This window comes from Mauremys reevesii, linkage group 1 (assembly GCF_016161935.1).
Source record: "Mauremys reevesii isolate NIE-2019 linkage group 1, ASM1616193v1, whole genome shotgun sequence".
In the NCBI taxonomy this organism is placed as follows: Eukaryota; Metazoa; Chordata; order Testudines; family Geoemydidae; genus Mauremys; species Mauremys reevesii.
This window is the reverse complement of record NC_052623.1, coordinates 295,760,318-295,787,913: the sequence shown is the minus strand read 5'-3', so window position 1 is coordinate 295,787,913 and position 27,596 is coordinate 295,760,318. Positions and strand designations below refer to the sequence as shown.

Here is a 27,596-nt window from a genome sequence, read left to right as displayed (position 1 = left end):
ATATCAAGATTGGAAGATGAGACACATACATGGGGGGCAGAGGTAGTGAAGTTTATGTAGTCTAGTAAAGAAGATTGTGAGGAGGACGTGAGTTTACAAATAACTAAGTTACAGTGAAAGCTAGAGTAGGCAGACTTCAGGTGGGTGTTAGGCAGTTTTCCCTGAAAGAACAATTTGAATGGAAAATGTAATGCAATTATGTAAATCATTTATACATCCTCACTTGCTGCAAGGCTTTGATATTGACTACCACATGTCTTCGAGGCAACAATATAGTGCAAACATGGTTAACATAGGTATATAATTTTTTCATTGTGTATATACACACACACTTAAATGTACAGCATGTAAACAGTGATCATCCTACATCTCTGCACAACTCATATTTTATCAAAGTTCAGCAAAGCTTGTGCAGTTTTGTATGTAATTGTAGTGTCTTAAATGTGATCACTCAAGTTTTTGTTATTGTCTAATGAAAAACAAGCAGTGTTATGATATTCTGCTTTTGAATGTCCACTGTAGCGACTTTACTTTTTAATCTATATAATTTAAAGATGGGGTCAGCCATACTATCCCTAATTAATAATTTGTATTATCATGGCACCTAGGAGCCTTGCCATGGATCAGGACCCTATTGTGCTAAGCACTGTAAAAATACAGGAAAAAAAGACAGTCCCTGTCCCAAAGAGCTTACAATCTAAGTATAACACAGCAGATGTCTAAAGATATATAAACGAGTACAAGGGAACAATGAGACAGCATTGGTCAGCTTGATAAACAATGCCACCAACAGTCTAACCATTGTCAAGATTTTGTAGGCATCACATCAAAGGAGAGTTTCAAGGAGGGAGCTGAAGGTGGTTAATGGGGTAGCTTTACAGATGTTCCCAGGGGGTACCTCCCAAGAGTGAAGGATAACATGGGAGAAAACAGGTGGGCAGTGGAAGTTGGCATCATGACTCAATTGAAGGCGGGAGTCAACCTTTCAGTAGTAAGTGAGATGATAATTCATGAAGGGCCTTGTAAGTGAAGACAAACAACTTATGTTGTGATAGAGAAGGAGAAGCCAGTGGAGGGTTGCAAGGAGGGTTGACACGCTAAGAATACCCATTGATACTATCCTACACCTTCTGTAGGACAAGGAATAAGAGACACACATGCTCCTCTGTGCAGCCTCCCCAATGTGTCTGTTAGCTCCTGCTATACACCATGTGTCTGTGTATCAGGTACTTCCCTTCTCTCAAGTAGGTGGGGTGTGGGTAGAGAGTGGGTATAGTCCCCCATTGCAATGGTTCTCAACCTTTCCAGACTATTGTAGTCCTTTCTGGACTCTGAATCCCAAACCCTGCCGCCTGAGGCTGAAGCATGTAACTTAGCTTTGCGGGGGCCCCCTGTGGTGTGAGGCCCAGGCAGTTGCCATGCTTGCCACCCCCTAATGCCAGCCCTGCACTTGCAATCCCTCCATAACCTCTCCCGTGACTCCTCTGGGGCTCATGACTCCCAGGTTGAAAAACACTGATCTAGATGAATTAACAACATAAGAACGGACGTACCGGGTCAGACCAAAGGTCCATCTAGCCCAGTATCCTGTCTACTGACAGTGGCCAATGCCAGGTGCCTCAGAGGGAGTGGACCTAACAGGCAATGATCAAGTGATCTCTCTCCTGCCATCCATCTCCATCCTCTGACAAACAGAGGCTAGGGACACCATTCCTTACCCATCCTGGCTAATAGCCATTAACGGACTTAACCAGCATGAATTTATCCAGTTCTCTTTTAAACTCTGTTATAGTCCTAGCCTTCACAACCTCCTCAGGTAAGGAGTTCCACAAGTTGACTGTGCGCTGCGTGAAGAAGAACTTCCTTGTATTTGTTTTAAACCTGCTGCCTATTAATTTCATTTGATGACCCCTAGTTCTTGACGTAACCCCTGGAAGATCTCTATGTACCCTGGTTGAGAACCACTGCTCAAGTGCACCAGTATTAGCAGATTTCTTCTCCCTGCAAGCAAGATGGGAGCAGGAAATGTATTGTGACTCTGAGACCCTGGGGTCCTTCTGGGGCAGCACTGTTGTGCAAAGATTTGCTTCTTACACAAAACTGTACCTAAAGCAGTCTAGCCCTATACAATGTCTCCAAAATACAGTGTTGACTATGTATAAATGCACATTAATAACAAGTTTTTGCTGAAGGAAAGTATGTATAAAGACAAGTTGTTCAACTCCCCCCCCCCCACTTATATTTTTAGCTCAAGTGGTTGCTAATGTGAGACAACAACATGCCATTTTGAAGTATGACAGAAGTCCTGATGCTGCAGCAGAGGCTAGGAATATTAATGGCCAAATCTAGGTGAGTGAATTTAGTTAAGTTCCACCAGTTCTCAAGCTTCCATACTGTGGGCTTTTTAACCTCAATTCCACACTGTCCCTGAAATAGCTTTAAGTGCTCTGTGTCCTAAAACATTAAGGAGGCAAAACTATAAACTCCTCTGACTATTGGATTATATTTCCCTTCTCCCTTTTTGTATCTCTATTTATTTCCTCTTCTTGGGGGGGGGGAGGGGGTAGAGTTGAAAATTAAGTACCAGATCTCTTCACTTCATCTGCAACTTCCATTGCTCTATATCTGCAAGTCATGCTTCCCCATTGTAACTGAAACAGCTCTGCACCCATATGGAAGTGCTCTGTGGACCACAGAGCAAGCCCTTCTGTTGTAAATGTGTTTATTTGTGTTAACTTTAATATCTATCTGCATTACAGCTACCTTTCATAATTAATGTTTTCAAGAATACTTCCTCAAAATAAACGAGCAGCATCAATAGACTACAGCAGGGGTTCTCAAACTGGGGGTCGGGACCCCTCAGGGTGTCACGAGGTTATTATATGGGGGGGTCGCGAGCTGTCAGCCTCCATCCTAAACCCTGCTTTTCCTCCAGCATTTATAATGGTGTTAAATATATAAAAAAGTATTTTTAATGTATAAGGGGGGTCGCACTCAGAGGCTTGCTATGCAAAAGGAGTCACCAGTACAAAAGTTTGAGAGCCACTGGACTACAGGACCCCTGCCCCTCCCCCAGTTCCAATGTCCCTGGGTGAGCTTCTGTGCTATGCCTCCAAGGGCACTCCCAATACTGGGATGCTTTGGAGGCTGGAGAGGTCTGAGCTACATCAGGGACATCCCTGGAGCCTTTCTAAGTTAGGGCAGCCTTCCAGAGCTTTCCTAGGGACTTGTAGTGCTGTCTGCTGCTGGGACACTGTCCTGGTGCATACTTCTTATAACTGGAGTTTGGGTAAGGATCCATAGGCTATCTTCATGGTGCCTGTGCTGGGGAAATTCTCCCTGAGCCAGAACTGGGTCTTTTAGAGCCTTTTGGCCCAGTATGAATAGTTTGGAGAGGGGCGAGGGTCTCACCAAGAAACATTTCCGAATGTTGTCATGGGAATTCAGTTCACAGCTCAAATGAATCTATTTGGTTACTTATGGCAGGATTCTCACAGCTTTGTATGGACATTCTTTTTTTCCAGTCAAATTGTTAGAAAATATAAATTAAAAAAATGGCATGTTATTATGTAATGTTTTAATATTTTTATAACAGCTTGTGTGACTGCTGCAAAATACGTCAGACATTTGTCATCTCAAGGAGAAATATTAGTGCATTTGGTTTTGTTGTGTCAATGAGATGTATATATGGTTAGTGGATATTATTGGGGTGTCTGAAAATTAATTTTAAGTTTAAAAAGGGATTTAAATTAAACAGGTATATTTTTAAAAATATATTTAAAATTGACAACCTATCCTAAACCTACTAAAATCTATTAAAAATCATTTAATTAAAAAAAATCAGTCCATATTAGATGCTGAAGTTTAAAAGATAGTCAGAACACTGACTTGGAGAAAGTCACTGATTAAGTACCTAGAACCAAAGTGTGTTGAAATGTGAAACCAACTTTTGATAGCAGTAGTCTCTTCTGCAGATAGAGAGAGAATATTTTCTAAAAATCAGTTTATTCAACTAGTTTTAGTTCAATGATAAGTTCATTCAAAGTTAAGAAACTGGTTGGGAATCAAAAAAGCAGGAAAACTTGTTTTCCTCTTCCAATCTATGAACAAAAATGAGATATGAGAGAGTGAGATTCAAGATTTTAAAAGTAGTCAAAGACATGGTGACCAGAAACTATTAGTTCAATTCACTAACTACAAGTACTTACTTTGTTTAATCAAATTTAAATACAAAACATGTTTTGGTAAACTTACCTTTCCCCTTAGTTATCTATCATATTCAAGGTAGTTTTATTGAATTAAAAACAGAATTTTAAAAGTGTTATTAATTGAATTGCAATTTTCATCCAAATACAACTTGACTTAAATCATGAGTAAAATATTAATCTAGTAAATAAATTAATCATTAACTATTTTCTAACACAATATAATGTAAAAATTAATCTGAAATGTTAAGCTATACAGTTGCTTAAATAAATATGAACAGATATTATGTATATTCCTGATTAGCAACAAGTACCAAATTTAGTGTAAAGGCTATATTTAGTAGTTGCAAATGAACATGTTTTTAATGATTACATCAACCAGTAAGAACCATCTTTGTTAGGAAAATAAAAAGAACAAATGCAAAAAAAAAAAAAGACCTTAAATCAAGCTTTCCTGCTTGCTGATTTAAATCATGATTAAAATTGTTGATGTAAATGTCTTTTTATTTAAATAAATCTACCTTGGGTATTCTTGAGTTCCTTTCCCCCAAGTAAATTACCACTTTCTTTTTTGGCTCTAGAGATTACATGGTCTTCTAAAGAAGCCATGGGTAGCTGCTGTAGCTGTCCAGATAAAGAGACTGTCCCAGACAACCATCGAAACAAGTTTAAGGTAAGCAGTTGATTTTTTGTGTTGCAAACTATTTTGTCATTCTCTTGCAAAATAGAATCCAGATATAAGAATTGGAATGAAGAAAGTGTTTGTAATGTTTATAAAAAGAACAGGAGTACTTGTGGCATCTTAGAGACTAACAAATTTATTTGAGCATAAGCTTTCGTGGGCTACAGCCCACTTCATTGGATGAAGTGGGCTATAGCCCACGAAAGCTTATTATCCTGTTATTTTTGCGGATACAGACTAACACAGCTGCTACTCTGAAACCTGTAATGTTTATGAAAATCAAGCCATCAGAGACTTACCAGTTTGTATGGCTAAGAAGTCTTCTTTATCCCTAAGGAGCCCTATATTAGGTCCAGTAAAAGGAATATTTTAAACAGGTCTGGTTTTGAGTAGTGATGGATATTCATAGACCTTTGGTCTTCTGTAAGGTGAAAAGCCATGTGTCTTAGGCAATTCTTGGGTAGTGTATCTCCATTTAAACAGAAGGTCAGTATTAATGTAGCATTTTTGTGAAAACTTGCTTTACTTGAAGAAGAAGAAGTGGTATTTCCAAGTCTTTGTTGTCTCATGCAAAGAATTCCTAGGAGTTTTAGGCCTGCAGATACTTTTTACGTATGTGCTTAACCTTAACCATAAGTAGTCATATTGACTGCAATGGTCTCATGTTGCCCAGATACACAAGATTGATATTTGATTTTCTGTCCCACTCTGTCTCACCGAGATCCCAGGAGAATGAGGGTGAGTGGCTGTACTTTCCATCATGAACAGTGACTTTTGCAGACAACTTAAGGGGATGTTGTTACCTTAAATACCACATTTAATGTCTGGACATTTTTACATACTTTTGTTACAAATAGCACCTAATAACTGAAAGATCAGAGACTTTATTTCTGTTTTTCAATTTGTGCTTTGACAGCATTTTGTTTGGTAGTCAGTTTCTCTTTTCCCACTATACAGTTAACGCCTCTGTTGTTTGTGCGAGTCTTTTACTTAAAAACCAGGGAGAGAAAAAAGAGATTATTTGCGAAACCACAGAAAATGTTAGGAGTCTCAGTGGCAGGTGAAACAACTTCTCCTTTTTAAAAATTGACTAGATTTCCGTTTGACAATAACTCTCTTTTTAAGAAGAAAATTAATTCTAACTAGTTTTTCTATTGAGTAAGGAGTGGTTAGGACAAAAGGCACTGAAATAGGGGTTGTTACAGTGTGAATAAATGTGGGAATTGTCCAAGTTCTATCAGGGATAAAGAGGGTGTGGTAACAGTTTTAATGCACATATTACATATTAAAAATACAGACTCTTAGATTTTATTGGACTTAGCCTTTCTACTTCAAACGTCTGTAATGTTGAGGTAACAAGTTACAGTAATGATTTGCACCTTTTGATACACACTGCTTTAAACATACACTTCTTTTTTAAAAAAAGAGGCAAATACTCTCATCTAGAGAATTAGCACTTCCTGACTTGCTCTTATACAAAATATTTTGTTTTCAAAAATAGTTAAACCTGTAATGTTTTGTATCTCACCAGCAGCTATAAACTTTTTTCAAATTTGTATTTGATGAGTCAAATGCTGTATGTTAATGAAATGTCCAAGAAGCTTATATAATGGTATATAACTCTTATTTTAAAGGTCATTAATGTAGATGATGATGGTAATGAACTGGGTTCTGGCGTAATGGAACTTACAGATACAGAGCTAATTTTATACACCCGTAAACGGGATTCCGTAAAATGGCACTACCTCTGTCTCCGACGCTACGGCTATGATTCAAATCTCTTTTCTTTTGAAAGTGGTCGACGATGTCAAACTGGACAAGGTAGGTAGTACGTGTGTGTGTGTGTGTATTTTAGCAACCTATTTCACAAGTCTGTAAATGAAATACAGCTCACTCAGTTTTGCCTTCCTGAGAGCAAGAATGCAAAGAGTGGGGTTTTTCTCCTTGAATGCAGGCATCACAGAAAAATCTTATAAGTAGCCCTTTGGGGAACAGTTCTGTTTAAATGGCCAGCATTTTAAATAAGGTGTGCCTGATTGCTCTGGAGCAGTTTGTCTGCACTATATGAAAGAAGATCTGGGAGACTTCTAGTTTCTGAAATCACCAAAGACTTGGAATATTTTGTACTCTTTTGCAGTGAGGTCACTAATCAGTTTAGGAGCTGATTTAATGGGTTTTGTAGAGGGTTGCAGCCAACTCTCCTTGCTCGAAGTGTTGACTTTCCTTATGTTTCTCATTTTGGGGAAAGAGAAATATAAAAATGAAGATTTCAGAGAAACCTAACAGGTTATTTTAGCTGAATTCACACGACACCTGCTATGAGGGCAGCAAGTGTATGGGGGGGCGGAGGGGAGTATAATAAACTTGAGCACTTGCATGATTGGGTCTGTCTGCCTTGTTTATTTTTAAACATAGTATTTAAAACACACACTTGCATTTTCTATCCTTCTCCCTAAAAAAAAAGACAATTTTTTTATAGAAGCCAAAACATCAGTGAAATCATACTTTTTCCTAAATTCTGTTTTTATTTTAAATATGAAGCACTTAATTTCAGCAAATTTGAGAAGAATGAGGGAAAGGTGGCTCCTACTATTCCATTCCCTTAATCCTGAGCTGACTGGGGAGTCAAAATGGCTCCCAGTTGAAGGGCCAAACAGCTACACACACTGCAGCAGTCCCTATGTGACAGCTGCACTGGTCAAGGAACAGATGAAGTACCATGTGCTCCATGACACCATTTCTGTACTTCCCTACCCCTGATGCGTCCCCTTCATAAAGGTATTGGTGTGGTGGCAACCCCATCTCCGACATTCAAGAGTTCCACTGTGTCAAGGGGAATCTATGGCTACCCGTTCATTGCAGCTTCTTGCAGCACAGTGCAGCCAGACGGGCTGGAGATTTGGCTTGAACTTTACCTTTTAAAAAGCAACCACTATTTAAAGCAGGTGAGAGTAGTTGGAGTCACCCATTTTTACTATTTTGTTAGATTAATTTGCATTCTTAATTGCCCTTAACATTGTTTACTCACTATTTTTTTATTATGAGGCTGGTTTAAATAAAAAAAAAAAACAACTCCACACCCCTGAGCGCAGGGCCGGCTCCAGACCCCAGCGTGCCAAGCAGGCGCGTGGGGCGGCATTTGGCTCCGGCGGACCTTCCGCAGTCATGCCTGCGGGAGGTCCACCGGAGCCCCGGGACGAGCAGACCTGCCGCAGGCATGACTGCGGAGGGTCCCCTCTTCCCACGGCTCCGCTTGAGCTCCCCCAGGCATGACTGCGGCGGGTGCGCTGGTCCCGCGGCTCGGACGGAGCTCCCGCAGGCATGCCTGCGGATGCTCCACCGGAGCCGCGGGACCACGGGACTGTCCGCAGACACTTCTGCCCTGGCCGCGGGACCGGGGAAGGGCAGCGTAATTTCTAGAGCCGCCCCTGCCTGAGCGACATAGGTATAACTATCTATTTATCTCATCAAGCTGGAAGGGACCCTGAAAGGTCATTGAGTCCAGCCCCCTGCCTTCACTAGCAGGACCAAGTACTGATTTTTGTCCCAGATCCTTAAGTGGCCTCCTCAAGGATTGAACTCACAACCCCGGGTTTAGCAGGCCAATGCTCAAACCACTGAGCTATCCCTCCTCCCGACTGAACTCCTGCCATAGACAGTGCTATGTCAACAGGAGGTCTTCTTCCAACAACATAGCTGCAGCCTCTCGGGGAGTTGGAGTACCTATGCTAACAAGAGAAATTCTCCAGTCAGCACAGGTAGTGTCTTCAGTAAGCGCTATAGCAGCACAGCTGCATCAGGACAGCTGCACCGCTATATGTGTAGACAAGAACCAGATTATTTATTGTCTTTCTAAACTTGAAGCCCAGTTCAGAACTTCACTGACCACACAACATTGTTTCTGTGTTGGTAAACTGGGTATAGTAGTACATGATATGAAAAAAACCCATGGCATCCTAGCTAACTCGAGTGGGGGAGGGAGTTGCCTTTTCATAGTTTGGCTTAGCCACAGGTAGTTTGGCTTTTAATATGAAAACATTTGAGAAATTGCTGCAGTAAAAAGTCTTGATTTTTTTTTTATTTACTTTCTATATATGCAATTTAAGTGTACCTCATGTTCTGAAGAACTAACAATTTGGGAACAGAACACATTTTATTCTTCCTTTTTAATAGAAGGGCAAATTTCAATTTCTCAAGAGTACACAGTTATTTTCTGAAGTATTAATACTATATCAGGCAAAATGTCAAATCCAAAATTCTGGAGAGGTTTCACAGATTGTTTAGACCTAGAGTACTGCACATCTTGTAAGTTTCTACCTTTGGAGCATATTTTTTATGATTAACACCAAAATATAGTCAATATGTTAGATCGCTCCTTTTTCCATGGTATTCAAATCAATCAAAAGCTTGTAGATAACAAGAAGTGAATGTCATGATATATAAACATAATTGCATTGTCAAAATGTAGTAGGATATAGGTATCTTAAAATAAAGATACTTTTTAGATGTAATCCGTTCTTCTTAAAAAACACAACCACATACACACTCTTCTTTTAACAAGAATATGTCAACTTTAAATTAATGCTTTCAATGGAAAGAATAATCCAAAGCTGCGACTTCACTGCTTGTCTCTTTGCTTGGGATGGTAAGTTGGGCTCCCTCTACTGTTCAAAGACAAAGTGGCACAATACTTGGGCAAAATACATAGTATTGCTGCCAACTTTGTATTTTGTGTCTATCCCTAAGGCAGAAAAAAAAATTGGTTTGTTGCTGTTTGTTTCACACAATCTGTCTTCTAGCCCTTCATTTTAACCTTCTTTAAGAACCTGGACTTTTACCCTGTGTCAAAACCCTTCTTCCCTATTGTGCAGGTATTTTATTTTTTATGGTAACTCAGTATAAACCTGATAAACACATAACCTTGCAGCACCAAAGTTCTATTCTTTTTACGGGTCTACTTATCAGATTATTCATTTTAAAACTTCGCTGTTTCATGAAGTGTTTTTCCTCATTTAGGGCAACCAGAAATTTTAACAGATTTTTCTCTTATTGGGTCTTTTATTTTCCAATCTGTCTTTTGGTGCATTGGAAGCTTATTCATTTATCAGGTACTCATTTAAAAGGGTCTCACTGTATATTTTTATTTTGATTGTTGCACAAAAAATATAATAGCTCAGTTCCTTTAACAGGTATTCGTTAAGTGGACTCCCGTTAAGTTACTTAAAAATTAATTACATAACTGTTTTTAGAAGCAGTTCTTGTTTTCACTTAAAGGGATCTAAAACAATTTGTTGTGTGTTTATAGGAATCTTTGCCTTTAAGTGTGCTCGTGCAGAAGAACTATTTAATATGCTACAAGAGATCATGCAGAACAATAGCATAAATGTGGTAGAAGAACCAGTAGTAGAAAGGAATCATCATCAAACCGAGTTGGAAGTTCCAAGAACCCCTCGAACACCCACCAGTAAGCATGGTTCTGCTGTCAAAGTATAATTTCTGTGTGTATCATGTTACCTTGCTTTAAATTTGATTTAGCTCTTCAGTTAGCAGAATGCAAGTAATCTAGTTAAAGAATAAATACTGATTTAAATGCTATTGCCAGCTAAAGTGTTTGCGGTAGTTCCCCCCCGCCCCCTTTAAATACTATCACAGAATTACATAAGAACATACATAAGAACAGCCATACTGGGTCTGACCAAAGGTCCATCAAGCCCAGTATCCTGTCCTCTGACAGTGACCAATGGCAGGTGCCCCAAAGAAAATGAACAGACAGGTTATTATCAAGTGATCCATGCCCTGTCGCCTAATCCCAGCTTCTGGCAAACAGAGGCTAGGGACACCATTCCTGCCCATCCTGGCTAATAGGTCCATCAATGGCTATCTTCCATGAATCTATCTAGCTCCCTTTTTAACCTTGTTATAGTATTGGCCTTCATAGTGCCCTCTGGCAAGGAGTTCCACAGGTTGGCAGCACATTGCGTGAAAAAATACTTTCTTGTGTTTGTTTTAAACCTGCTACCTATTAATTTCATTTGGTGGCCCCTTGTTCTTGTATTATGAGAAGGAGTAAATAACATGTCCTTATTTACTTTCTCTATACCACTCATGATTTTATAGACCTCTATCATATCCCCCCTTAGTTGTCTCTTTTCCAAGCTGAAAAGTCCCAGTCTTATTAATCTCTCCTCATACGGAAGCCGTTCTATACCCCTAATCATTTTTGTTGCCCTTTTCTGAACCTTTTCCAATTCCAATATATCTTTTTTGAGATGGGGCGACCACATCTGCACTCAGTATTCAAGGTGTGGGCATACCATGGATTTATATAGAGGCAATATGATATTTTCTGTCTTCTTATCTATCCCTTTCTTGATGATTCCCAACATTCTGTTTGCTTTTTTGACTGCTGGTGCACATTGAGTGGATAATTTCAGAGAACTATCCACAATGACTTCAAGATCTCTTTGAGTGGTAACAGCTAATTTAGACCCCATCATTGTAATGTATATTTAGGATTGTTTTCCAAAGGATTGTTTACTTTGCATTTATCAACATTACATTTCATCTGCCATTTTGTTGCCCAGTCACCCAGTTTTTTGAGATTCTTCTGTAGCTCTTCACAGTCTGCCTGGAACTTAACTATCTTGAATAGTTTTGTATCATCTGCAGATTTTGCACCTCACTGTTTACCCCTTTTTCCAGATTGTTTATGAATATGTTAAATAGGACTGGGCCCAATACAGGTCCCTGGGGGACACCACTATTTACCTCTCTCCATTCTGAAAACTGTATCTCCTTGCTCTGGGACAGAACTGGCTAGAACTCCCAAAGCTGAAGAATTTGGCTAGGCTCTATTGGGACCTAACATCAGTACACAAAGCACCACTTTAGTATGTGCACATATGGTCGCTTTACGAGATCTTGTCTAAGGATTGCCTTATTGCAACCACAGAAAATTATATGACAATTGTAAACGTCAGAATCATTGTCCAAAATGTTCATGCTTTAAGTGTGTCAGTGGGCCCTGAGGAGCTGAATGGAGGTGGAACAGCAGAGTTGGATCTCTCTTCCTTATCAGCGAAACAAGAAATTACTGATCTTTTCTTTATAGGGAAGGCTCCTGTAAGCATTTCCACCACTCTGTAGCAGCAAAGGGCTTGGCAAAGTTTGAATCTTCTTCGAGTATTGTCCCTTTTTGGCACCTTTGACTGGAGGTTTTCAGTAACTGCCCATTTGGCTTGCGCATGCATTCCAGACATCCTCATGCTCGTACCAAGGATATATAGAGCTGCATAGGAAAAATGCCCTCTGTTCCTTCTCCACTGCCCTTATGCCTGAGACTGAACATCAAGCGTGCCTGGTTCACTTTAGGTGTAGTTTAGCTTGGTTTGTTCTTCTGTTAGTTTTCTTAAATTTAATCTAGTTCTTATTATTTAATTTTGGGGGGTTCTGTTTGTTTTATTTTCCCCTCTTTTCTTTCCCCACTTGAGGGGTTATTTTGGAGATCAGCACTTCTGGGGTACACTAAGGTCCCTTGGCTTCAAGAACTCTCTCTCCTGCCAGGAAGTAATCCGTCCGTGACGGCTATTCTCAGGGTCTCCGCTGTTTGGGAGACATCCATACACTGACCAAGTGTAAGATCTGCACGTCTTTTAAAAGCAGAACTCATTAAGAATAGAGTGAGAAAGTTTAGATTGATTATGATGGAACAAGCCCTAAGACTGGCTTCTGATCCAGGCTCGGAGAACCCTCCTGTACTCTGGCCTCCGAGTACACTTAATCTACCTCTGTGTTCAGGTCACCAAGAGCCTCATGAAACAAGACTTATGGGTGCCAACAAGAGGATGAAGAGAACTAAGTTTCCTACCTGAGAGTCCTTATCTCTTTCTTTGAGGGGAAAAAAAAACAACCCACCTTGATCACTGATTTATAATTAATGTTCCAGAGACAAAGGGAGAACCATTGATGTGCTGAGTGGCTCCAGTACGGAGAGGTCATCTAATTCATTCATTCATGCCCGTCACCCCAACCGGGGTATAGGCCGCCAACAACAGATCTCCATAGTCTTCTATCCTGGGCCATTCGCTCTAGCTGGTTCCAGGTATAGCCCATTTTTTTGCTATCAACCTGAAGGCCTTGGGGTTCCACTGCAGTGCCTGTCTGGTGATGTTGGTTGGCTGCAGTGTATGTCCTATCCAGCCCCACCTTCTCCTTCTAATTTCTTCCTCTGCTGGGAGTTGATGGGTCCTCTCCAAGAGGTGGATGTTACTGATGGTGTCTGGCCAGTGGATCTGGAGAATCCTTCTGAGGCAGCTATTAATGAAGGTCTGGATCTTCCTGGTGGTTGTTTTGGTTGTCCTCCAGGTTTCAGCTCCATACAGTAAGACTGATTTCACGTTGGAGTTGAACAGTCGAATCTTTATTGCCAAAGACAGCTCTCTGGAGCTCCAGATGTTCTTGAGCTGTAAGAAGGCTGCTCTTGCCTTACCAATCCTTACTTTGATGTCTGCGTCTGTGCCACCCTGCTGGTCGATGATGCTACCTAGGTAGGTGAAGGACTGCACTTCTTCCAGGGGGCTTCCATTCAGTGTGACTGGGTCGTTGCTGATGGAATTGATCCTAAGGATCTTGGTCTTGTCCTTGTGGATGTTGAGGCCAACCTGTGATGCCACACGTTGGTCTTCTCTTGCATCTGCTGTTTAGTCCAGGTCATCAAGCTGGGTCCACAATGACCATTGGATTCCATTCGTGGATGTCTTCATAATCCAATCGATGACGAAGAAAGAGAAGTGGTGACAACAAGCATCCTTGTCTGACTCGGTTCGCACCTGGAAGCTGTTTGTGAGCTGCCCTCCGTGGATCACTCTACAGTGTATGCATGAATTCTTGATCAGGTTGACCACCTTTGCTGGGATGCCATAGTGCGAAGGAGCTTCCAGAGGGTCTCTCGATCCACGTATCGAATGCTTTCTCATAGTCAACAAAGTTGATGTACAACGAGGAGTTCCACTCCATAGACTGCTCGACTATGATGCGGGCGTTGCTATCTGGTCCGTGCATGATCTGTTCTGCCGGAAACCTGCCTGTTCATCTCGTAGCTGTGGATCGACGGCATCCTTCATTCTCTCTAAGAGGACTCGGTTGAAGACCTTCCTGGCACCGACAGGAGTGTGATTCCTCTATAGTTGGCACAGTTGCTGAGGTCTCCTTTCTTGGGGATTTTGATGAGATATCCCTCTTTCCAGTCGAATCACTTCTTCTTCCCATATTTTCTCAAAGAGGGGTACAGCATTTCCACTGAGGCATCCAGGTCTGCTTTCAGGGCCTCTGCTGGATATCGCTCAGGTCAGCCGCCTTCCTGTTCTTCATCATGGTGATGGCTTTTCTCTGGTTGGTTTATCGCAATTGATTGGGAGGTCCTCGTTGGCTGGGTCAATGTCTGGTGGATTTGGTGGTGCTGGTCTGTTCAGGAGTTCCTCAAAGTGCTCCGCCCATCTGTTCATCTGTAGTTCTATTCCTGTTATAGACTTTCCTGCTTGTCTTTGCTGAACTTTCCAGACAGTCAGCTGTTTCATGTTACCGCTGTATGCTGCCTGCTCTGCTTCTGCTGCCAGTCCATCCACATAATCTCTCTTGTCCTTCCTAATATTCCTCTTCACTGCTCTGTGGGCTTCAGCATACTCTTTTTGAGCTTTGGCCTTTGCTGCTCTAGTCCTGCTGTTGTTGACTGCTGCCTTCTTCTTCTTTCTGTCTTCTATCTTTGTCAAGGACTCTGCTGTGATCCACTCTTTCTGCTGGTGTTTCTAAATTCGAGCACTTCCTGGCATGCTGACCTAAGTGTGTCTCTCACTTTCTGCCATCTGTTGAGTACACTGTCTTCCTCTTCCTCAGACTGATCCTGTAGTACTGAAAACTTATTCTTCAGCGTCAATCCAAAATCTTCCTTGGTCTTATGGTCCTTCAGAAGGTTCTTCTGTCTGACGTGTCTATCCAGTTCTTCTTCAGCTTCAGCTTCAATCTGGCCACCACTAAGTGATGGTCGGACGCCACGTCTGCTCCTCTTCTAACTCTAACGTCCTGCAAGGATCTTCTGAACTTCTTGCTAATGCAGACATGGTCGATCTGGTTTTCTGTCATGCCTGCTGGCGATACCCAGGTACTCTTGTGGATCCGCTTGTGAGGAAAGATGCTGCCTCCTATGACCAGATTGTTAAGTGCACACAGATCCACAAATCTCTCTCCATTCTCACTCATCTCTCCCAGAGCATGGGTCCCCATGACTTGTTAGTATCCTGTGTTATCAGGTCCAATTTTGGCATTAAAGTCTCCCATAAGGATGGTAATGTCTTTGTCTGGGAGAGTCTCTAATATTTTCTGGAGTCTGTTGTAAAAGTAGTCTTTGTCCTCCTCTTCACTGTCATTGGTTGGAGCGTAGCACTGAACAACATTCATCTTAATCCTCTTCATTTTAGTTCTGAAGGATGCTGTGATGATCCTGGGACCATGTGCCTCCCAACCAATCAGTGCTCTCTGTGCCTGCTTGGACAACATGAAGCCTACTCCCTGTGTGTGGTGTGCGTCACTCTCTTCACGTCCTGAATACAGCAACAGCTCTCCTGTCAACAGTCGTCTCTGTCCAGCTTGCGTCCATCTTGTCTCGCTAGAGGTCATCTAAGACATCATCTAAAAGCCTTGTCCAGTAGTGATACCTCCCTTGACATCAGGTGCTCATGACCATTCCAGGAGACATTGTACTTCGAAGCAGTCAGTGCCATTATACTCCTGCATACCTCCTGTGAGACCTTATACCAGTGTCCCAGTCTACTTCATTGGTATCATCTGAGTCAACTAGATGTATTCTTTCCAAGTGTTCCATGTCCTCAGTACCAGCACATTCTAGACGAGTACCTATCCTGGTACTGATGACAGTTTCTGCAGAATCCTATTCAACTTCTACTCATATTCCATTGATACTACAGGAATTCAGCTATTCAAGGGATCTTTTTGTCTCAGACAAGCTGGTCTCCACTACTTATTGGTACCATACAATTGCCTGTACTGAGATCTTCTGGGTCACCAACACCACATCTTTTGGCCAGATATCCTACCTCTCTGATACCTATCGTTCAGGATGAGCAGTTATCACCGCCACTGGATTATGTTGAGGATGAGTCCAATTCCCAGATTTCTGTCCAAGGATCCCCTCTTTACTCCACAAGACATTTACTCTCCTAGCACCTACACTGAGGGGGAGAGAAATAGAGGTTTGGGGGTGGGGAAATGACCTTAACCCCCATTCCATTGGTGTGGCAGATGGATGCCTCCTCCAATGCCCTATGGACCTCTCAGTGGCAACATCAAGATTCCTCAGAGGACTGATGAGTCTTTTATTTCCCTCAGATTAAACCCCAATATGGGACTTGAACTTCGTTCTTAATTCTTAATTTTGTTTTACAAAACATCTCTGAGCCATTAACCACTTGTTTTTTACTTCACCTCTCCATGAAAATGGCTTTTTTTGGTGGCCCTCACTTCTGCTCAAAGGGTTGAAAAACTGGGATATTTAATGGCAGATCATCCCTTTAGTGTGTTTTTAAAAAAAAAAAAATGTATGGCCACACCCTAAATTTATGCCTAAAGTATCTTCTGAATTTCAAATTAACCAGGTCACTTATCTCCCAGTTTCCACCCCCAAATTACATCAAACCAGGGATGTCTTCCATACCTTGGAAGTCAGAAGGGCATTAGCCTTCCATCTGGACGAAACTAAACCATTTAGAAAGTCTCCCAGATGTTTCAGTTGCAAACAGATCCAAAGGACCTAGAGTCTCCTCCCAAAGACTCTCAAGGTGGATCTCTAGGGGTATTATTTCATGTTATGAGTCTGTCAAATCCAACCTCTTTCCAGCGTGCTACCCCATTGTACAGGGCATATACCTACTTCTGTGGCATTACTGAAACCTGTTATGAAATCAGCAAGACTGCAACCTGGACCTCTCTACATGCGTTGGTTCATGCCTATAGATAAGATGTGTGAGTTGGTAGTGCAGTTTTGTCTTCAGTATTAGACTTGGCTCTGAAGTGCCCTCCTCTGGGTGAGGATACTACTCGGGAGTCATCTGAAATAGAGAACTTGTTACAGGGAAACTACTCAATGAAGGAGAGGTTACTCACCTTGTGCATAACTGGAGTTGTTTGAGATGTGTCCCTGAGGGTGCTCTGCTACAGGCCCTCCTTTCCTTCTGTTTCAGAGCTTCCTTTCGTGGAACTTTGTGGTAGAGAAGGAACTGAGGGCAGTTTGCCTGTGCAGCTTTCTGTATCCCCAGTACAGGGCACAAGGATGTCTGGAGAACATACATAGGCCACATGGGCACTGCTCCTGAACATCTCCGGTCAAAGGCTCACGGGGCTATGTGCACCTCAAGCGGAGCAGCCATAGGAACACATACCTTGAAGAACTCCAGCCACTGCATAGTTATCTCTCCTTTTCCAGTATCCCCATATTAGCCAAGACACTGTGGTTTTTGACTTTATAAATATCTTAGATGAGCTTTTTCAGGCTCAAAGTGTGGCTTTGGATGAATGCTCAGAACTCCTGTGACTTTGTTCCATCCCAAATTGAGCTCTCCTCTGACACTTTTGTTTTTGACAGGATGTAGTTCTGAGGGCCTGATATGTATAGCTGAACAAATGGCTTGAATTTTGGCTTTTTGGAAGACCTTTTATCTCTCAGATGTTGTGGTCAGGGATGTCTGCATCATGGCTTGCAGTCAGCATCCATCTCTCAAGTCTACAGAACATATTTCATAGTAGGGGAGCCCAAACTCTCCTAACCCTGTGAGTTTTGTTTCTCAGGATATCTTTATCTGGTATATTTGTGGATAATTCTTGCTTATTAAGCGCTCATCCTCAAATCCCTCTGCATTGATGCTTCTTGGTTAGCAGGAGGTGTGACTCATCCTCTCTTATTAAAGAAAAAAAGAGCTGCTTTGCATCTTGCCTGAGGTACGTGTTAATCACTGCCTGATGCAGTGCCCTTTGTTTTATTTTGAAACATCACATCCCTTAAACTACTTACTCACCAAGAGTGAGAATCCCATAATGATGGTATCTTTAAAGAGAAAATTCTTTCTATATCTTTGAAGACATCTCACATGATTCCCACTCACCTATGCATCTTCTTTTAGAGTCTGTGAGTTCTACCTATGAAGAGGTGTGCTCTGCCTTGTGGTGATAGTGTATTTGTGCGTATTTATATACAAAAATAACATTGTCTGCTGGAGGTGTTTTTTATATGCACTCACCCTTTATCCCTGCAGAGTTAATGATATGTTGGTATTGATCATGTTCCAGCCTCTCTCTCACTCTCTCTCACACACGGGAATTGGCAGTTAAGTTGCACCTTTCGCGCTGCAGGGTTGGAATGTTTCTTCTGCTGTTTTGGGGATGGGGTGTGTGAAGCCCTCCAAAACTCTGTTTTTGGGAGTTCTGGCCAATCTCAGGCTGGAGGCTTGAGATCTAACAGTGAGGATCCTGTGATGATGATGCTTTAAGAAAGTAGAATTATAGGCAAGTAATTTCCTTTTCCTTAAGGAGACAGCTTCATGTCACTATTGGCAAGAATTGATAAGAATTAAGTTCTGTCAGAGGGTTATGGTTCATCCTCCATCTAGGTCTAAAAATGTAAACTTCTTGTTTGTGTTGCTTATACATTCACTTCAGATGATAAACTAGAGCTGTAAAACTGTGAATTTGAAAAGTGGTGGTATGAAGTTCTCAAAAGTTCTCTTGTGACTAGTGACATTACAGGAATATCTCTCTTGTGACAATCTTATATAGTTAACTGGAAAATTGTATTAAAATTTGGCAGTGTGAGAAGAAAAACTGAAATTGTCCAGAAAATCCATTGGCTTAGCAATTTTTCTGATTAAATACTTGTAACCAATGAAACTAACTTATTTTCCCATTGTATATTTAGATTGGCCTTTGTTGCAAACTTGTTTACTTTAGTCAGTCATTGCTGTCATTCTGTATCATATAAATATACTGACAAACAATGCAATGCAATTACAAAAAATTAATTTTTCAATAGTATTTATATCTAATATATATTCCCGTAGACTGTTTTCTTGTTTATGCATGCAAACAATACAGCTTAAGAAGGCTGAACTTAAGAAAATGAATGTTGATGCCAGTTCCACTTTGTTACTCAGTGGAAGTTGCTTTTCATATTTTCTTGAGGGGATTAAAATTTTTGGCACATGGTTTGTCAATTAAATATAGAGGAGATCCAATTTAGATATATTTTTTTTAGGCACATATCTGGCTCTGTGAGCATTTGTTAAATGTATTTATTTTGATAGTGTGCAAAATGTACAGTGCACGTTCCAAAGACAAAAGAAAGCAGCTGAATGATTCATAAGGGGTCACTTTGAATATCTTTTTAATGCATTTTTTCTTAAATTGAATTAGCTCCTGGGTTCAGTGCACAAAGTTTACCTAATGGGTATCCGAGATATCCCTCCTTTGGAGATGCTTCATCACATCCTTCCAGCAGACATCCCTCTGTAGGAAGTGCACGGCTTCCTTCAGTAGGTGAAGAGTCAACACATCCATTGCTTGTAGCAGAGGAACAAGTAAGCATATTTATTTTCACATATTTTGGGTTCAGTATTAATTCTGCTGTTCTTGTACTGATCCTGTAGATTTGTATTTGCACTTATATTCCTAGCTCTGTTTCCATGATGGAAAAACATGGTTTTTTTCTGATCTTGGCTGTGCGTATCTGCATAATATGTTGTATTGCTCTAGAATGTTTGCATGTGGTACCATTTTAGGATGATAATTAAAGCTAAGGTTTTGTCATGGGTATTTTTAGTAAAAGTCAGGGGCAGGTCACTGGCAATAAAGAAAAATTCATGGAAGCCTGTGACCTGTCCCTGACTCCTTACTAAAAATATCCATGATAAAATGGGAAGGAACCGGGCAGCTGCAGGGTGGCTGGGAGTTCTGGGGTCCCAGCACCCCTAGGGGCTCAGAGCTCCAGGGTCCCCTTGCCACCAGCGGCATAGGGAAACTGGAAGAATCTCCCCTCCCCAGCCGCAGGGAGCCACGGGGGTCCCCCTGCCCCTTCCTCAGCTGCAGGAAGCTGCGGGGGTCCTCCTGCCCTGCCACGGCTGCAGCTGGGAGCTGCAGGGTACCCCCGCTGCCCATGGCATCTGAGAGCTTGGGGGGCCCACCACCTAAGGGTTGTTGGGGGTACCTCACAGCTTTCTGCCACCAGGGCTGAAGTCACAGGGGTCTTTGGAAGTCACGGATTCAGAGCTCAGACATAGGGTAGAATTGAGCTTATTATTAAATTTAATAGTAGAAAAAGATTCTCATCGGCTAGTCTGGGCACCTTTGACGTTATTTAAAACAAAACTGCAGAAATGAGATGAGACGCAACCCTCTAGCAAAGCTCCATGCTCAATACAACCCAATAGGCTGGACTTTTACTACAAAACTCTGTCCCCCGAAAACAGTTTCCTTCACTCTTCAGACAGTCAAGCAAAAAGATTACAAGTCTTTGAAGGGAGGGAAGGGAAGGAGTAAGGAGATAAGAAAAAGTGCAACTAATGTTTGAATTTGTCCTCTACAGGTGCACACCTATGTCAACACTACTGGTGTACAAGAGGAAAAAAAAAATAGATCAAGTGTGCATGTACCGCTGGAATTAAGGCTTTCTACTGCTGAAACAAGCAAAACAACAGAAGATCAAAATTGCACTGATGACCGAGATGCTCAGGTTCTTCTGGAGCCTGAAGGAGTCAAATTTGTTTTAGGACCAACACCTGTTCAAAGACAATTAATGGAAAGAGAGCAACTGGAGCAACTTGGGAGAGACCAAGTTAGTGGCAGCAGTACAAACACCTCTGAATGGGACACTGGGTACGACAGTGATGAACGTAAAGAAACACCTTCTGGTAATAAACTAGTGTATGAAAATCTAAATAGGTTATCAATCCCTAGTGCCTCAGGAGTCAGGAGAGGTCGTCTGACATCAACAAGTACCTCAGATACCCAGAATATTAACAACTCTGCTCAAAGGAGAACTGCATTGTTAAACTATGAAAACTTGCCATCTTTGCCTCCTGTTTGGGAAGCCCGCAAGCTAAGTAGAGATGAAGATGACAATTTAGGACCAAAGACCCCATCTCTGAATGGCTACCACAATAACCTAGATCCAATGCATAATTATGTAAATACAGAGAATGTAACTGTGCCAGCAAGTGCTCATAAAGTAGAATTTACACGACGTCAGGACTGTACACCAACAGTCTTTAACTTTGATATTAGACGTCCAAGTTTAGAACACAGGCAGCTCAATTATATACAGGTTGACTTGGAAGGTGGCAGTGACTCCGACAACCCTCAAACTCCAAAAACTCCTACCACTCCACTTCCACAAACTCCAACCAGGCGCACAGAGCTGTATGCTGTGATAGACATTGAAAGAACTGCTGCTATGTCAAGTTTGCAGAAAGCACTGCCACGAGATGATGGTACGTCTAGAAAAACTAGACATAACAGTACTGACCTGCCTATGTGAGCCCAGGAAACGTTAAATCATTTGCACCTTTTGTGAAGTTTATAAAATTGAAGATGCAAATCCTTCATTTGCATTTTTTAACACTAATGCCTTTTATAGAGTAATAGACTTTTTTCTGAATACTTCATGTGCTTGTCTAACAAAAGGGAAATAATGTAGAGCAGGTACTCATTAAATGACACCATTTTATTCTACAGTAATAGTAATTGCTGTGTAGAAGCATTGCCACTTTTCACAGTGCCTCTTTACTTGGTTAGAGTTGGAGTGACTGCCAGTTCTGAAGTTATCAATATTCTGGCCATGTGCCTATAGTTATTAATGGCGTTTATAACATTTTATAAAGCCTCTTGATGTGCATTACTAGCTGATAGCCCTAATCTTGCAAGGTTGATATTTGTACCTTCACTCTCTTCATTCATGTGGCCTCCTCCAATATGAGAGGTGTGAGTAATTCATTATTCAATCAGTTTGACTTACATGATATAGTTTGGCTCATGTGAAGGGATATAAACACCACGCTTCCTCGTATATATGTCAGTTCATTTTTTGAAGTCATTTGGACAAGCTTCAGATTCTTGAAGGTTTTTTAATTTCTGTAGCATTGAGGGGTTACATCAAGTTCACTTGGTCAGAGCTGGAGTTGGGTCTGAAATAAGCCATAAGTCATGTCCCCTAGAAAAGATTTCCAAGTGATAGTACCTGAACAGTTTTACAGAATTCTAATCTGAGTTTTCTGAAGGAATACACAGGTTGGTTGTATCTGTGATTTTAAGGTGTTCTTTAATTTCACAGTTCTGCTTACCTTTCCATCTTCATGTGTGTGATGCCGTCTTTGATCTATTCTGTAATGTCTGTAGGTTAAGAACAGTCAAGTTTTTGTGCATAACTTTAATTATTGTTTAGGATTTTTATGTGTGTTGCTCCTATTCAGTCTGCACATTATCAAAGAAAAATCTCTTGAAGATCCAGTGGGAACTTTTTTACTTAATAGGGTTGCCTTTGTCCAGTGTTTCATTGTTTTACTTTTTATGTCTGACAGAAACATCCCAAAAGTGTTAGTGTCCAGCAGCATACAGCATTACACAAGTGGAAAGCTATATTATGTATTTTTGTCTTCCTCTGAAGCATCAAATATAGGTCACCATGGGAGGCAAGGTATTGCATTTGGTAGTTCAGTGTGACAAATCTTAAAAATACAGCGTGGATCTGTAGATGTACTTGGATTTAGAGAGAATTAGTTACTTACCTTCAAAAAATTCTCTACATATTTTCCCTTTGCAGCTAGTTAACTCCGTTACTCTAATGGCTTAACTGCTGATTGATGTTATGGTACATCCAGGTAGAATGCATCTGCTGAACATGCCAGGTATGCCCTTGACAGTCCCTTGTTCTATATTGAATTGATATCATTACAACAGGTGCAGTGCAGGACCAGAAAGAAAACAGATTAAGCTTGAGCCTGTGGTTTCAAAGGAACTGACCGTTATGTGAACTGGTGTAATGTATAATAATCCTTGAGCTGTGGGCAAGAAAAATCACATGCAAGAAACCGGAGTGGGGGGGAGAGAGAGACTCACACAATGCGTAGGGTCCTCATGTAATATTTAAACTGAGCTTTCGTTTAAAACATAACACTATTTCCAGTCCTTTGAATTGTGTGGAGGGTGTTCCTGTTTTCCTATTAAATTTTCCTTTTGTCTTCAGCCAGATAAATAGTAGGAAGAGTGATAGCTGAAATACATTTTTCCTATTCACACCAGTGAGATAATGGCAGCCTCATTTATATAGGTCAGGCCTTTTTATCCTGAAGGATTTCCAGTGTTCTTTACAAATTTTATAATACTGAAATGCATCCAGGCGCACAATCAGTACACTTCACAGTAGTAAGGGAACAGGCATCTTAGTTGAGACAATTGTAAGAAAACTTCACTGAAAACTTTTCCATAATCATTTCACTATTAGTCTGTGCACTTGTATACATTTTTTTGTGATTTAGGTGCTCGAAAAGTTGAGGGACTAGTAGCATTCACTAGAATCAGAGGTAGTGCAACTGCATGGTGCTATAAGTGTCCCTTGCTCTGCCCTGACATTGCACCTCTGTTGTGATTTGCAACACATCATGCATATACTAATCCTGGGTGTCTTGAAGCGTTATTACCAATTGTTGCAAACTGTGTGGTGGATGTGTGAAGGTGGGATAGGAACTAGAATCAGACCAACAAACTCTCGCTAATTTGTAAACTAAGACAAGATTTCAGCATACATTTCAAGCAGTTAAAAGGCTAGAACACTTAACTCACCAGCTATCTTATTTAGAGACTTATATGGCCCTCATCACCATAATATCAGTGTGTCTCAGTCATTAATGTATTTTATCCTCAAACACCCTGTAGAGTAAGGAAGTACTGTCCCCAATTTATGGGTGCGGGAACTGAGGTCCAAGTAAACTATACATGACTTGCTGAAGGTCACATAGAAAGTCTGTGGTTGAGCCAGGAAATCAATCCAGCTCTCCTGAGTTTTAGTCCAGTGCCCTATCCACTAGATCATCCTTCCTATCCAACACCTACCATGGACCATTTAGAATAACGTTGCCAACTCTTGCAATTTTATGAGTGTTGTAATATTTAGTGTTTTTCTTAAAGCCGTAGATCCTGGAGTCATGTGAATACTGCAAAATCTCACTTTTTTCTCTCCCCTTCCCTCCCTGCCCAAATAAAGCTAAATTTCTTGCCCTTGGGGAGAAAAGATTGAAAATGTGATCCCTAAAGGATCAAAAACCAGAAGGCATCTAAAAAGAAGCCAAATCCAATCTTGTGATTTTTTTTTTTCCTGATTCATGATTTTTGAATGCTTGGTGTTGGTAATACTTTTAATATGACAAATGCAAAATACATCATGCTGCACCTAAAGGGGAGCATATCTTTAGCATACAGAGTGCATTTTAGCAGTGATGGTAAGCATGGTGGTTAAGTTCAGGCTGATCCCTTCCCCTACATATTTTCCAAGAATGTCGCTAAACATCTTCCATTTCTCTAAGCAGGTAATAAATATATGGAGATAGATATATCTCTCAGAACTGGAAGGGACCCTGAAAGGTCATAGAATCCAGCCCCCTGCCTTCACTAGCAGGGCCAAGTATTGATTTTGCCCCCATCCATAAGTGGCCCCCTCAAGGATTGAGCACACAACTCTGGGTTTAGCAGGCCAGTGCTCAAACCACTGAGCTATCCCTCCCCCCTTAAATATATAGAGTTTTTTTGTTTTTTTTTTAAAATAAGGCTAGAATCATAGACTGTCAGGGTTGGAAGGGACCTCAGGAGGTCATCTAATCCAACCCCCTGCTCAGAGCAGGACCAATCCCCAGACAGATTTTTGCCCCAGATTCCTAAATGGCCCCCTCAAGGATTGAACTCACAACTCTAGGTTTAGCAGGCCAGTGCTTAAACCACTGAGCTATCCCTCCCCTTGATTAAGTAGGAAAGAGATAGAAACTACTCAGTTCATCTATGGCATTGTTTTTATTTAATTTTCCCATTAAGTAGTTGCACTTTACCCTTAGAGACTTGGTTGTATCTTAGTCTCTTTAGAGTTGTGATGTTAGAGTCACTATCTGCAGATCTGGGATTCAGTTTTTAGCTGAAATTTCTCAATTGTATTTTTAAGCATATTTATTTTGGACCCACAGGTGTACAGAGCAAGATGCAACAAATATATAACAGTTTATTGGAAAATAACTGGCCTAATATGTGAAGATTACCTAACCAATGCCCACAAAAAGTGGCAAAATTTCTTTTAATTTTGTTATTTATCCACAGTGTGCAGCTGGCCCCTGCCTTTCAGGCACATGACATTTTCCACACTACTAATCCTCCAATGTGTAAAACCTTTAAGCTAGAAATCGCTCCACCCGATGCCATGACTAGTAAAAAGTGCGGTGTGTTCATATATTATACTACTTTTCAAGTAACTGCTCTAACCAATTCTTATTTGCAGTATATAAAATAATATTAGGAGGCACTGTCCAAGACTCCATTGTTAATGTTGCATTGAAAATGCAGTTAAAGTGGGAATTTAATCCTTTGGCTACACAAGGAAAAATAAGTATTTCCTTCCCAAATTGATACTGCATACTTAAGAGGTCCAGAATTATATTTTGTGAAAGTTTTTTTTTCCAGTGATTCTATCAAATACATTTAAAAATGACCAATTCTGAAAATTTTGATTGGCTTTATAACGTTCTTTTGGTTTCTCCTCAGTTAAGTATATAAATTAAAAAATAAATAAAACGTACTCATGTACTGATAATGTATTGAGTATATGGCAGGTGTTGAATATAACAAGTTACACAATAAGGCCCTAATCTTGCTCTCATTTAAATCAATAACAAAACTATTATCTTCAGTGGTGCAGTATCAGGCCCCCAAGTATTTATCTTTACATTTTGGACTTAACTACTTAAATGCTGAGGTATTTGACTGTCAATGTGTTCAAATCTCTGACACAGAAAGCATTTTATTGCAACATAGAATGCAGTTAGTCTGGGCCACAGCTATGATATACAGGGCCCAGATCAAGATTTCAAAGCAGGGCCACTCTGTGGCCCAGCTCCCTGCAACAGCCGCATGAGCAGCTACCCCAATATTGTTCCTTGGAGCCTCATTTCCTCTTGTTCAAGAGCTAGTCTCATCCTCCCTTGTGTTCGATAATCCATCACCTTTCACCCAGTCAGGCTTTTATATTCTCTTAAAACCCAGACAGGCACTGAAAGAAATGGAGGCATCTACACACAAGTCATTTAACTTAAGGTAAATTAAATAGTACTTTCATGGGCATGACAACCTGAAAGTGTTACCTAAGTGTAAGAGAGACAAAGACAGATCTCCTTGTGTAAATCAACAATTGGTTTCAATGGAGTTATGCCAACCTACGCCCACTGAAAAATCCAGCCCAGAATATTCATGTTGGTGTCTGGGGTAGATCCATTTTGCCCAGGATGAGGCAGTATCAGTAGAGGACAGATTGCCTTTGCCATCTTTCACTTCAATTAAGAGTAGGGCTGTCAAGCAATTTAAAAAAGTAATCACAATTAATTGTACAATTAAAAAAATTAATCGCAATTAAAGAATAAGAGAATATAATGTATTTAAATATTTTTGGATGTTTTCTATGTTTTCAAATGTATTATTTCAATTACAACACAGAATACAAAGTGTACAGTGCTAACTTTATATTTACTTATTACAAATATTTGTGCTGTAAAAACACAAGAAATAGTATTTTTAAATTTGCCTCATAAAAGTACTGTAATACAATCTCTTTATCATGAAAGTTGAACTTACAAATGTAGAATTATGTATAAAAATAACTGCATTCAAAAATAAAACAGTGTAAAACTTTAGAGCCTACAAGTCCACTCAGTCCTACTTCTTGTTCACCCAGTCACTCAGGCAAACAAGTTTGTTTACATTTGCAGGAGATAATGCTGCCCGGTTCTTGTTCACGTCACCTGAAAATGAGAACAGGCGTTCGCATGACACTGTTGTAGCCGGTGTCGCAAGATATTTATGTGCCAGATGCACTAAGGATTCATATGTCCCTTCATGCTTCAATGACCATTCCAGAGGACATGCGTCCAGGCTGATAACAAGTTCTGCTTGATAATGATCCAAAGCAGTGCATGTTCATTTTCATCATCTGAGTCAGAGGCCACCAGCAGAAGGTTGATTTTCTTTTTTGGTGGTTCAGGTTCTGTAGTTTCCACATTGGAGTGTTGCTCTTTTAAGACATGCTGCACACCTCATCACCTTCAGATTCTTAAACCTTGGGTCAAGAGCTGTAGCTATCTTTAGAAATCTCACATTGGTACCTTCTTTGCATTTTGTCAAATCAGCAGTGCAAGTGTTCTTAAAACTAACATGTGCTGGGTCATCATCCGAGACTGCTATAATGTGAAATATATGGTGGAATGTGGGTAAAACAGAGCAGGGGACATACTATTCTCTCCCAAGGAGTTCAGTCACAAATTTAATTAATGCATTATTTTTTTAACAAGCATCGGCATGGAAGCATGTCCTGTGGAATGGTGGCCGAAGCATGAAGGGGCATACAAATTTTT

The 27,596-nt window shown here is 40.7% G+C and overlaps 1 protein-coding gene across 3 annotated transcripts in view; it reads left to right on the top strand.

Moving 5' to 3' along the window:
• The window catches only part of FRS2 (fibroblast growth factor receptor substrate 2), an 81,868-nt gene extending 55,264 nt beyond the window's left edge, over positions 1–26,604 (top strand). For 2 of the 3 annotated variants that reach the window (XM_039520514.1, XM_039520515.1), the window contains exons 2-7: positions 2,249–2,349; positions 4,787–4,878; positions 6,522–6,708; positions 10,193–10,351; positions 19,360–19,523; positions 20,528–24,619. In XM_039520514.1, coding sequence (XP_039376448.1) covers positions 4,813–4,878; positions 6,522–6,708; positions 10,193–10,351; positions 19,360–19,523; positions 20,528–21,478 — 1,527 coding nt within the window. In that variant the 5' untranslated portion in view covers positions 2,249–2,349; positions 4,787–4,812 and the 3' untranslated portion in view covers positions 21,479–24,619. Of the gene's footprint in view, positions 1–2,248; positions 2,350–4,786; positions 4,879–6,521; positions 6,709–10,192; positions 10,352–19,359; positions 19,524–20,527; positions 24,620–25,296 lie in introns of those variants that run through there. The other variant, XR_005592793.1, reaches the window with a different exon arrangement.
• The last annotated feature ends 992 nt before the right edge of the window (positions 26,605–27,596 follow it).